The sequence below is a fragment of the Cricetulus griseus genome, chromosome 2 (assembly GCF_003668045.3).
Source record: "Cricetulus griseus strain 17A/GY chromosome 2, alternate assembly CriGri-PICRH-1.0, whole genome shotgun sequence".
Taxonomy (NCBI): Eukaryota; Metazoa; Chordata; class Mammalia; order Rodentia; family Cricetidae; genus Cricetulus; species Cricetulus griseus.
Window position 1 is genome coordinate 2,030,278 of NC_048595.1, and position 12,583 is coordinate 2,042,860.

At 56.7% G+C, this 12,583-nt stretch overlaps 1 protein-coding gene across 1 annotated transcript in view; it reads right to left on the reverse strand.

Moving 5' to 3' along the window:
- Positions 1–1,098: 1,098 nt before the first annotated feature.
- Megf6 (multiple EGF like domains 6) overlaps positions 1,099–12,583 on the reverse strand; it is a 99,731-nt gene continuing 88,246 nt past the window's right edge. Inside the window, exons 18-37 of the mRNA XM_027398478.2 lie at positions 11,654–11,779; positions 10,956–11,087; positions 10,736–10,864; positions 10,510–10,641; positions 9,860–9,988; positions 9,415–9,543; positions 9,052–9,180; positions 8,576–8,704; positions 8,257–8,385; positions 7,540–7,668; positions 7,291–7,419; positions 7,068–7,199; positions 6,777–6,905; positions 6,123–6,251; positions 4,983–5,111; positions 4,688–4,816; positions 4,191–4,319; positions 3,972–4,100; positions 3,198–3,326; positions 1,099–1,286 (exon numbers count right to left, since the gene is read on the reverse strand). Coding sequence (XP_027254279.1) covers positions 1,243–1,286; positions 3,198–3,326; positions 3,972–4,100; positions 4,191–4,319; positions 4,688–4,816; positions 4,983–5,111; positions 6,123–6,251; positions 6,777–6,905; positions 7,068–7,199; positions 7,291–7,419; positions 7,540–7,668; positions 8,257–8,385; positions 8,576–8,704; positions 9,052–9,180; positions 9,415–9,543; positions 9,860–9,988; positions 10,510–10,641; positions 10,736–10,864; positions 10,956–11,087; positions 11,654–11,779 — 2,501 coding nt within the window. The 3' untranslated portion in view covers positions 1,099–1,242. The remainder of the gene's footprint in view (positions 1,287–3,197; positions 3,327–3,971; positions 4,101–4,190; positions 4,320–4,687; positions 4,817–4,982; positions 5,112–6,122; positions 6,252–6,776; positions 6,906–7,067; positions 7,200–7,290; positions 7,420–7,539; positions 7,669–8,256; positions 8,386–8,575; positions 8,705–9,051; positions 9,181–9,414; positions 9,544–9,859; positions 9,989–10,509; positions 10,642–10,735; positions 10,865–10,955; positions 11,088–11,653; positions 11,780–12,583) is intronic.

The following is a 12,583-nucleotide window of genomic DNA, read 5'->3' on the forward strand; positions in this document are numbered from 1 at the left end:
GCAAGCTGTTCCCCACTCCTACTCTGTCCCTCCTTCCTCTACTTAAGTGTGTGTACAGTGGCTCCCACTCTTGCCTATCCCACTGGAGCCCTTATAGTGTCCCTGAGGTTTCAGCTGCCCTGGCTGCTGTGGGGGACAGGGACGAGGTGGCCACTACCTAGATCCAAAGCAAAGGGCTACTCTGGGTGGGAGCAGAGTCTCAGGTCTAAGTCCAGCCCCTCCCCCAATTTTTGCTGTCCTGGGGCCTTTTCCCCACTCCTCCTGCAGCTCTGCTCTGGGCTACACCTGTGGCACCAGTCTCAATCCTGTGATGCAGCCTGTCCCTCCCCCTGTTGAGGCAGGGGTGGGCTGTTTGGGTTAAGCATGGATTCCCTTCCACATGAGCCCTGCCATGCTCAGACATTCTTCCTACAGGATGCCACTTTCCAGGTCTCTGGAGGTGTCTTAGGCACCAGTGTGTGCTCTAGGACAATTCACCTTAGCCAGGAGCTGCCTCCTGACCCCAGAGCTGGAAGCCAGAAGAATCCGAATGTGACTGGTGTGGCACTTGTCATTAGAGGTGCAGAACTCACCTGAGCCTCCCTGGTTGGGGGAGGATCCCATCCAAGAGCCCTCAGACCAGGTGCTCTTGGGAGGACTCACACAGAGTCTATGAAATGCACAAAAACCCAAGCCACAAACAAGGATACCGCTGTGCCTTTAACTCACAGGACTTTACAAAACCTTGATCCCACTGGCCTGAGTCCAAGCTTCTGGGATGGGGCAGCTTCCAGCTGACCCAGGGCCACAATGGCAAGTGAAGCTACCCATAAATACATTTACATAAATACAGGCCGGACTACGTTTCCAGGTAAACATTCGGCTGGCTGCAGCAGTCCACGGCCTAGCACCAGAAGGACCTGACAGGCTGGTGGGGCCTTGCTTACTCCTGCCTCGGTACCAACCCAGGTCCCTGAAGAGGGCCAGGGTTGCTCAGCACAGCCTGCAGGATCCCCATGTAAACGGTGGCCTGGAGCCTGGTCTACTTCCCTGGGTTCCTTGTGTCCACTTGAGACCCTTTCTCCATGGCCACAAGGCCTTGGTGGATAGCTGTGCGTCTATCCGCAGCCCTCCGCAGACAGCCATGGCTTTGCAGAAGAGGTGTGGATCCAGAGAGTCCTAGGTCCACCCATAGATGTCCTCTGGGTTCCTTGGGCTCCAACATGGTAGTGGTTCTCTGTGGGGATTCTGTGAGCTAGTGCTTCATGGCCCTGCCACTGGCCTGCTGGAGGATGGCTGTGTGGCCACTGGGGTCACGGGAAGAAAAGAAGGGTCAGCAACAAGGTGTGTGTGTGGAATCCTCAAGACAGCTAATTCCAGGCTGAAGGTGGTGATCTTCTTCCTTCATTAGCCAAGCCCAATAAAGGCAATAGCCCATCCCCCTCCCACCATGGCCTAGGTTCTGAAGGCACAGGGAAGCAAAGATGGTCACCATGGTGTGGGAGACTCGTTTGGGCTAACTAGAGAGCTGGGTGATAGACAGCTCATGTTGTCCACTGGGACAGACACAGGTAATGGGCCAGTAAGGCATCAATCACCCATGCCTCCACAGGCACCTCACACATCCACCAACACAACCTTCTCCATCCCAGGCCCTTGTAAGCAGCCCCACTCTGCCAACTTCCAAGAAGGGTGGGAGACAGGGCATTGAGGCTGGGTGGAAAAAGCTTCACCCAGAGTTAAACCAAGCCCCATCTCAGGGAAAAGGGCTATCCCAGGACTCCCAGGGGCCAACAATGCCCTCCCCACAGCCCCATCCTCAGAGATCCCACGCTAAATGCCCTAGGGTGTAATACTACATTCGACCACTGGGTGCCACTGTGGACAGCATTATATATCCAGGCACTCAGCAAATTGCAACCTAACCCTGAACAGCTGCTCCCTGAAAGGCTCTGAACATTTTGAGGCCATGATCGCCTTGGAGAGAAGCTGAAAATGATTCACACAGTATCCAGTCTACACTGAGGATCCTCAAGCTGAGGGCTCCTGGGTCTGGGCCCTCAGCTCTCTCATGTCCTACCCTGCAGAGCACCACAGCTGGACCCTCACCTCCTTCTACAGAGATCCTCCCCATCGACTTCAGCCAATTGGGCTTGGGGAGCTACAAGAGATGCCATAAGGGCTTGGGCTAGTCACAGGGGCGCAGTACAACCAGCTTTACCTTGCAGATGGGAGGTGCAGTCCCACAGAGCCTCAGGGACTTGGGGATCGAGGGAGTACTGCCTTTGCATATGGGTACATACAAGCACAAACATACAATAAGGCATGTGTACACGCATGTGTCTGATGTACACACATGTGCTGGAACATACATGACTGGCACAGGCATGCACTATAACACACATACTTGAATTCACCACGGTAGACATGCCTGGTGCATAGACACCACTGGAGCAAGCATATGCATGTGTTGCACACATGTACATAGGGAGCACACACGCCTGGGAAACACACACCCAGAGCATACATATACCTGAAGAATGTATACATGGGACACATAACTCACCCAGAGGATGCATACCTAAAGCCCATGCACACACCCACAGAACATGTACCTTGAGCACACACGCCATGTAGAAGCTTACCCGGAACACACATACATCAGGAAGACATGTAACACCTGAAGTACACACACTAGGAAGACACACACTCACACCAAGCGGACACATACCTGGAACATGTGCGCTCCAGTGCATGTATATACAACCGCGCACGCACGGTGGCCTCACATGCTTGTGTCACTTCGCCAATGTGTTGCCCACAACACCCTGGAGCACATGCACAGACTGACCTAACATGCATACACTGTTCCTCACAGACACACGGGCATACAGCGCCTGCCCATGCTGGATCAGTCACCTAACCCTGCCTGCGCGTGGATCTGTGAGCTCCCGCTGCAATCTTCAGGCCACTCTAGGGAAACAGTTGGTGCTCCAGGCTGGCAGTGCCACTCAGTCCCGCCCACGGGAAATGGCTTGGGGCCTACTCATTACCACTAAGCTGTGTGGAGTGGGAGCACTGTGGGTGCCAGGAAGGGATGGCTGAGCTTCTCACCGACTGGCCTGGTACCACCGCTTGGTGGTGGTATTGGGACAAGGGGTGGATTCCTGCCCAGGGGCAGAGAAGTCTTCAGTTTCTCCCCTGGGAACCTGACTCACCTTCCCGGCAAGTGGGCCCTGTGTAGTTGTCCACACAACGGCACCGCCCACTGATGGAGTCGCAGTCAGCCCCACCCCCGCAGTCACAGTGCAGGGCACAGCCAGGCCCAAAGCGGCCCCTTCTGCAATCTGTAGGGGCAGGAGGTAGGAGAGAGAAGCATAAACAACCCTCCCATCTGCCTGGACCATGGGTAGACAGCTCAGGTGGCGTGACGTCCTCTGGGGAAGTAGTTTCCTCTGAAAAGGATAACACTTTTTAAAAGCCTGTGTTCTATAACCATGAGCTCCTAAATGGAAAAGCACCAGTCACAAGCCCTGGGCACACGTTCCTGCCCAGAGCCTGGGTTGATGAGGCAGTGTAGAGCAGCCACAGCTGCTGTCCCCAAGGCTGCATGAATCCAAAAGTCATCATGTCGCTTTTGAACCCCCAGCAGGACAAAACAGCCCCCATCCTCAGGAAGTCTGGTGTGAAGGGGGTCATGGCCACAACTAATAAGTCAGGGACGTATTTCCACCTCCCTGGGGCCTTTCTCATGCTAGCCAGAAAGAGTCCCAAGACTCTAGCCTACCACAAAGCAGGACCTAGCCTTGGCAGCTGCAATGGGTATCTTTGCTTGGCATATATCATGCTCTGGCTACTGCCAACAGCCCCCAGAGTATGCAGGCTGGAACAGAGATCGTAGGAAGCTACAGTGCCCAGTCTGAGGCCTGGCATGCAGGTACCCAACCCATATGATTTGATATGTCACATCCTGGGCAGGATCCTCCACTCACCCAGGTCACACGTGGCTCCTGTGCGCCCTGGTGGGCAAAGGCAGAGGCCGCTGATGGGATCACAGGGCACATTTTTGCTGCAGTTACACTGCTGCTGGCAGCTGTCTCCAAAAAAGCCTGGCTTGCACCCTGGTGGGGACAATGGGATCAGCATTCCCTTCCCCAGATTAAACAAGACAAGGAAAGGGTAAAGGGGTTGGGTGGGGGCCTGACACTCACCCCTCTCACAGAACTGGCCATGGAAGCCAGCAGGGCAGAGGCAATGGCCGCTGACAGGGTCGCATGGAGCTCCCTGTTGACACTCACAGACTCCCTGGCAACCAGATCCATAGAAGCCAGGGGGGCAGGCTGAAGGAGGACCCTGGTTAGAGTCAGTCAAGGGCAGGAGGCAGCAGAAACCCCCAGTTTTCCCAGAGTGAGCAAAAGGCCAAATCTAAGAGCTGAGAGAGGACCGTCCCTGAATGCCCTCATCTCCCTCCTTCCCGGCTCCAGCCAGCGCTTGTATGACAAGGTAGAGAGAGGCAAAAGGAGCTGGTTGGGGGGAGCCCATCTCTACCTAATCTGTGTGACCCCTGAACAGGCATCTCCAGCCCAGAGCCTGGTCAGGCTCATCCCATCTCTCCCCATGAACAATGACATGAGAAAGTGGCCATTGCTTTCATGAATTAGGACCAGCCTAGACAGTGTGTTCAAGGTCAGGGGACAGTCCCACTCACAGTGCTCGCAAGCTTGACCGTAGAAGCCAGGGCCACAGTGGCAAGCACCCGTGGTGGGCTCACAAGTCCCATTGTTCTGGCATGAGCACTTGAAGAGGCAGGCAGCACCATAGCGCCCAGCAGGGCAAGCTGTGTAGGGATAGGACAAAGATTTAAGTGCACCTGACTCTGCCCCTGCCTCCCCCACACAGCCGCCCAGGCCCTAAGCTCTGCATCTTTCTCGGGGTCCAGAGAAAGACCCTCCCTGCTCAGAATCCACATGGACATTCCAGTCCAGCTGCCCTCATAAACTCACCCTGCTCACAGTGTGGCCCCATCCAGCCCAGGGGGCAGGAGCAGCTGCCATTAGTAGCATGACACAGGCCCCCATTTCTGCAGGCACACTTGAGCTCACAGTTCTTGCCAAACCGATCTTGGGGACACCCTAAGGGCAAGAAAGCAGGCACAACTGAGAACTCTAGCAGGGGCTGGACACGTCCCTGCACAGACAGGCACTGGCATTCACTCAACCAATGATTCCTGAGCTGCCTAGGGTTGGTCTTGCCCTCACAGCATCCACTCTTCACACAGCATCTTGGACAGCCAGCACCAGGTCTAGAAGGACCACTCTAAGATAAGGGGACCATGGTCTTCAAGGGGCTGTAAGCACCTACACAGCCAGCAAGCAGTCAGGAAGGCTTCACTCCACACTTCCTCAAGGCTGAGAATGTGTGTGCACTGGAGACCCCAGGTCAGGCATGGCCAGCCGTAGGGACTCAGAGATGGCCGGTCTCCCACTTTGTACTGCTTGCCACAATGCTGTCTTTTCTAGGAATGAATGAGGTGGCATCCTGGCTACAGCCTGGCCTTGGGCTTCTAATCTGACTACACCAGTCCCCCAGGCACCAGACTGACAACAAGGGTTCAGAGAGCAGCCCTTTGTGAGGGGGAAGTGAGAAGCTGTGCCTGCAGAGCCTTGGAACTGGGCACACTGGCATGAGCATGTGTCACGACCACTGTCCCCTGGTCCACCCATTGTTCACCAGTCCAGCTTGTCTCTGCTGGGGACCCCGGCCTGGGCCTGGCAAAAAGGGCCAGGAAGATACTCTTCCAAGAAAAATGTCACCAGGACACAACAGCTACCAGGCTCAGGAGAGGGTCCCACTGGCCACAAAGACATGAACAGGCCCCTGAGTGAACCAAGTCTCAAGAGTCCTGTGTGGGTGGGGCCTGAGTCGGCATAGGATGACCTGTTTGCCAGCAAGGCCAGCTGTCCATATGGGGAGGACACTGCTTTCTCAGCCCCAAGGTCTCTGGAGAATCCACAATGGCTATGAGTGTGACTATGTCCCTGGGGAACGGGCACCCCTCCCATGATGGGTTCATTTCAGCAGCCTGCTCCTTAACTCAATGACACATCGGTGAACAGTGCATGAGCCCAGCCCCCGATACTCACCATGCTCACAATGGACTCCAGTCTTCCCAGGAGAACAGATGCAAATCCCTGACACAGCGTCACAGGCCGCCCCTTGTCCACATGCACACACGTGGGCACAACTGGGGCCAAAGCGACCCTGTGGACAGGCTGTGGAGAGGGCAGGTAAGTAGTTACCTCCCCTTGGGCTCTGCCAGAGGCTGTACCAACCCCAGTGACAGGACAGGAGACACAGGGGCAAACCACCAATTCCCAGTGCCCTCCATCTCCCTCCATGAAAAGGCTCTGCTGGGAGCTGGGCCCCAGGCCATCTCTACAGAGATACATTGACATAACACCCCCAGCTCTGCCTGCATTTCAAATGGGGAAAGTCCCCATGTGACTCAGGAGAAAGTCCCTTTCCTGGGCAGGAGGTTGGCCACAGGGATGTACTCAGTGCCCGGCATATTATCTGGGACAGAGCTGGCCAGAAGGCCAGGGCCCTCTGGGATCACACTGATGTCCCAGGACAGCACACCCTCACTGCCATTTTACCTTAGTTCAGCAATGGGGAACCCAAGAATCAGGGAAGCAGTGGGCGGGGCACTGTCCTCCCATAGGCTGGCTGGCAAGGCCCTGCCCCCTTCCCCAGAAATTCAACAATAAGCCATCCAGCCCTGCCACCTGGCTCCTCACCAAGGCTGCAGTCGGCCCCAAGGAATCCAGCAGGGCAGTGGCAAGCTCCTGTGGCTATGTCGCAAGAGCCACCATTGAGGCACTTACAAATTTGTTCACAGCCTGGCCCATAGCGCCCAGGTGGGCAGCCTGCAGGGAGAGAGAGCGCCTGCTACATGAGCTGGGGGCTGGAGTCAAGCATGCAGCACCCCTGAACGTGGCATGGCCACCCTGTGAGCTGCCAACCTCCACCCTGCATCCCAGAATGGCAGACAGAACCCCAGGTCCCCCGAGGCAGTGGACAACACTCACGTTGCTGACAGTTGGTGCCATGGTAACCGGCAGCACACACACAGGCCCCTGAAGCAGGGTGGCAGGCCCAGGTCTCACCAGAACATTGGCATAGGTGCCCACAGTCCTTTCCAAAGGTGCCAGGCTGGCAGGCTGGATATAAGTTGGGTAGGGTCAGGCCTGGCCTAGCCCTCAGAAATCCCATTGTCCCTCTCCACAAAGTAGATGTTAGGAGAGCACCTACCCTGCTCACAGCCAGGTCCAGTGAAGCCAGGTGGACAATGGCACTCCCCAGTAACATGGTGGCAGGAGGCACCAGGTGGGCAGTGGCAACGCTGGGCACAGGCCTCTCCAAACCAGCCACGTGGACAGGCTGCAGGAAGGTAGAATTAGTTAGGCTTTCCTGGAAAGGGGCAGCGGGGAGTCCTGAGGTGGCTGTGCAGGGCCAGCTCCCTCCCAGCAACTGGATCCATACACTATTATCAGTGCTCACCATCCTCGCAGTGTGAGCCCCTCCATCCCGGGGGACAGAGGCAGGCCCCTGTGACATGGTGGCAGGTGGCACCTCTCCGGCAGTTACAATGCTCTTCACAGTGAACCCCAAACATGCCCTTGGAACAGGCTGTGGCGTGAGAGACAGACAGGAAGGCTGGGAATTACAGCCCCAGGACCTCTGCCCATGGAAATTAAGGAAAAAGGGGAGGCTGGGACAAGAAGATGTAAAGAGTCACTGGATCCCCCTGAGGATCCCAACACAGCCTACCAACCAGCATCAGCAGCCCCAAGCTTGGGTCTGAGCAAGGGGCTCTCTGGGCTGGGTCTGCAAATGACAGTGCCTAGATTGAAGGGCAGCCAGGGAGTGGAAGACTTGGTGAGGGTGTTCAAGCCTGGAAGGGTGGACAAGGACCCTGGGCACAAAAGCCACAGCCTGGGCAGCCGCCTGTAATCATGGAGCCTGGAACAATACAGGCTTCGAGTCCAGAGACCAAGGCTTTCTCTCTGAAGCCTTGAGATGAGGTACACACACCCCTCTCTCCAAAGTAGAAGCAAACAAGCCAATCAGGCTGGCCTCTTAGGTACAGCCAGGAAGCCCTGAACCCATTTAAAACTGGGCCACATTGGTGAGAACCAGGCTTGGCCCATATCTTCAGCATGGAGTAAAACCGGATCACCCTTGGCAGAACCTCCCAGCTTCCCAGAACCCACTCACGGCTCTGACACTTGTCCCCAGTCCAGCCAGCTGGGCAGAGGCAGTGACCCGTGAGCCGGTCACACATGCCCCCATTAAGGCAACTGCAGCTGAACTGACAGCCAGCTCCATAGTGTCCGGGAAGGCACTCTGAAAAAGTAGGCGGAGGGAGTGAGGGAGGGAGGGTCTGACTTTCTGAGCTAGGGCTCTGCCCAGGAGACACTATCCCAACCTTCTTACACCTGTGTTCTTGGATGGAAGGCCACCCCCAGGGTGCTGCCCCCTCAAGGAGTCTTCCTAGGCCTGAGATCACATCTACTACCTAGGCCAGCCAGCTCACCTTTCTCACAGGCCAAGCCGGTCCAGCCCTCCGGGCATGTGCACTGGCCCAAGATGGGGTCACAGCTCCCTCCATTGCGGCAAAGACAGGAATGCTGACAGTCCTTGCCGTACAGGCCAGCAGGGCAGGCTGAGGCCCAGAAAGCAGAAGCAAGCCTCAGCATCTGGCCAGCAGAGACCTTTGGAGTTCTTTAAGTTCCCACACATCCCCGAAGCCCAACCTGACTTTCAAGTTGGACTCTAATCAGGGCTGGTTTTATGATGCCCCAGACCAGGCCTGTACTGGACCCACTGACCTGGCCTTGAGCATGTGACACTAAAGGCCACAGTCAAGCTCCCTCCCAACTTCCCCCCAAAGCCCATGCTGACAGGTGAGCGTTGCACCTACCCTGGCATCCCATGCACACATGTCCCTCCATGGGCCCAATGAGAGGTCATTACCCAGTACTGGACCCTGAACTCCCAGGCAGGGCTTACCCTGCAGGCAGGTGGGTCCCATCCAACCAGGGGCACAGTGGCATTGCCCATGGATAGGGTCGCAGGAGGCCCCGTTGAAACAGGTACAAACCTGGCTGCAGTTAAGCCCGTAGGTGAGGGATGGACAACCTGTAAGGGGAGAGGAGCCATCAGGGGCATGGCCAGGGGACCACAGCAAGAGCTATCATGGAGCTGAGCAAACCTCCCAAGCTCAGGGCCAGGTCTCAGCAGCCACAAAAGGGATGGACACTTGGGATCCTGTGGGTAGAGCTATGTCCTCAGTCGGATGGCAGGAAGGGGCCCCAGGGGTGTCCCCGCCCCCATGAAGAACCCACAGCACCTAGGCTTACTCCCCTTACATACTCTGGGCACAGCGTGGGCCCCAGCGGCCAGCTGGGCAGATGCAGGAGCCGGTCACAGCATCACAGGTGGCCCCAGCAGAGCAGTTGCAAGCACTGCCACAGTCTAACCCGAAGAAGCCGGCAGGACAGGCTACAGACAGAGGTGGCACTGACAAGAGGCTCAAAGGCCAGAGGACCCTGCCCTGCACTCAGGGCCCACACCAGACTGCACCCAGCCTACCATGCTCACACCCCAGCTATACTCATTTTATCATGCTCACACCCCAGCCTGCACCCAGCCTATACCCATATTACCATGTTCCCACTCCAGCCTGCACCCATCTTTACCATGTTCACACCCTAGTGGGCACCCAGCATACACCCATCCAGTTTACCATGCTCACACCCCAGCCTGCACCCACCCAGCCTACCATGCTCACACCCCAGCCTGCACCCACCCAGCTTACCATGTTCACAGAAGCTTCCCCTCCAGCCGGCTGGGCAGGTACAGGCCCCACTGACATGGTCACAGGTTGCCCCATGCTCACACTTGCACTTCTGCTCACAGCTAGGACCAAAGTACCCCTGGCGACACCCTGAGGCACAAAGGGCAGTCCACCATTGGCTCAGACACCAAGAGTCTGGCAGAGCCCAGGGCTTGGGGGAAAGGCCTGATTGACAAACAAGTTCCTCCGTTCCCAACAGTGGGGACACCTGGCCTTACCACACACTCCTCTTACCCTTTCCCCAGATGGGAGGTAAGAGTCCCAGACCTCATCTTCAGGGCCCACGTGGGATCTCATCTATGGCTGCCTCTAAAACCAGCTATCCTGAACCACTCACAGCCCTTCCACAAGCCTTGGAAGGATACACATAGAGACCTAAGGAACCCCTGCTCTCCTCCCAGACCGGGACAGCCCTAGCTCCCCATTTGCTCTCCTGACAAGTGGGAGACAGCACACGAGCATGAGTGGTTGCGTGCACCAGAACACTCAGGTGCGTGTGTACAGACAGACACACATGTGCATGAGCAAGTGTTCTCGAGTGTGGTCATGTGCACGTGCATGCCAGTGTGCACACTGAGGGGAGAGGTACGAGTGCCGGGCTCGGTACTCACACTGCTCACACTGTGCACCTTCGTAGCCAGCCTCACACAGGCAGAGGCCACTGACAGCATCACAGCTCCCATGGCCTGCACTGCAGTTGCACGGGTGGATGCAATCAGGCCCCCAGTGCCCATTGTCACAGGCTGCAACAGAGCTCAGAGTCATCTCGTGTTAACTCCACAGCCAGGTCAGAACACAGGGCCTCTTGGGGCAGTGGCAAGGGAGGGACCCACATACCTGTCTGGCAGCTGAGGCCAGTCCACCCAGGGGCACAGCTACAGCGTCCAGTGGCTGGGTGACAATGCCCATCGTTGGCACAAGCACACCTCATCTGGCAGCCGGCTCCAAACCAGCCTGCTGGGCAGGCTGTTGGCGGTAAACAGGGTGAGTATGGCAGCCTGGTATGCCCATCCAGGGCCACAGGCTGAGGCTGAGGTCAGACAGCAGCCATACTCACCCTCCTGACAGCGGCTACCAACAAAGCCAGGGAGGCACAGGCAGGCTCCAGCCTCAGGGTCGCAGCTGGCACCATTTTCACAGGCAGGGCAGATCTCCTGGCAGCCAAGCCCCCAGCGGCCCTCGGGACAATCTAGAGCCCACTCCCAGGGTTAGTTATTCTTTCCCTAGTGCCCCAGAGCTGGCACACTGCTGTGTGCCTGACACATCACTGAAGGCCCCCTCTTGCCACAATCCAGAGAAGGGACCACTGTTCACATAGAAGACAGCCAAGGAAAGAGTCAGGCTTCAGAACCGCAGGGCTGCAGGACATCCACCCATAGAGAAGGAAACCCAACCCCAGGGACAGTCCAACAGCAAAATAAGGGGGCTGCTAGGGGCAAATACACCAGGCAGGGAGCTGGTGGTCAGGAGGGCACAGAGCAGGGTGCCAAGGCTTGGCTGGGCAGCTACAGCCAGTCCCTGTATCCCAGTTTGCTCCAGTGTAAGTCCCTGAAGTTACTACAAAGGAACCTAGGACTGCATGGTTGGGGCTAAGCTTCCAAAATGGTCTATGGTGGGGTTCCTAAATGTAGTCCAGATTGGGGCCCCCCAAATAGAGCTCGGATTGGGATCAAGGGTCCCTAAATGTGCTCCAGGATTGTATTCTCAAACAAAGCCCAGAGCTGGGGCTCCTGGATCCATGTAGCTATCACTCACCTGCTCCACAGTCCTCCCCGGTCTTCCCTGGTGGGCACAGACACTGTCCTGTGACCCGGTGGCAGGGGGCTCCCACACAGGAGCAGGAACCTGAGCAGTTCACACCAAATGTTCCTACTGGGCATTCTGTAGGTGAGAGCAGGTGGGCTTCAGTCACTCTGTGTGTATCTATCAAGGTTAGGAGTTTCCTCTGGAGCCCCAGGAAGACCAGGGCAGGTTATGGGAACAAGAACTTAGCAGATGTGAGAATTGCCAGAGGTCAGTCTGGAACACAGGAAGGGGCAGGGGCATGGCTGCCAGAAGTTATGGCCATCCAGGACCCTGGAGAGCGCCCAGGAGCAGGGGACCATTCCTGCTCCAAGATGGTCCACTCAGGGAACCTCTACTCAAGTCCTCAAGAGCTTTCTCCACTAAGCACAGACTTGTGCTTGGGGCAGTAATAGTTTCCAGACCTAATAACAAGGGAAGCCATTTCTGTAAAAGTATGTGTGTCATTTCCTGCAGTCTGTCCTTGGGGGCCCTGGAGGCTTTAATAAAGCAAAGAAAGGAAAAGGGTGGGTTCCTTTTTCTTGTAGCACGGGCGGGGGTGGGAAGAGGATTCCCCTGCACAGCTGCCTCACTGAGCCTGGCATGCGGCACGGAATCTGGAACAGGAGGGCGCAGGCTTGGGGAGGAAGGCAACGAGTGTGTGTCTACACAGGCTCACGGGTGTGCATGCTCTGGGTGGCTCTGTTAGGAGGCTCAGTCCTGTCCACTTCCCAGATGCTTGTGCGGATGGAAACAGGGATGCTCAGAGGTGGTGAACGGCCTGAGACCATGGAGTCCTGAGAGCAGGCCAGGTCTGGGGATGCTAGACTGAGTTAGGAGACCTGAATATTCTCTCCTGAGACCTGAGAGCCCTTGCTGGGCCTCATCCTGCAGGCGGATTAG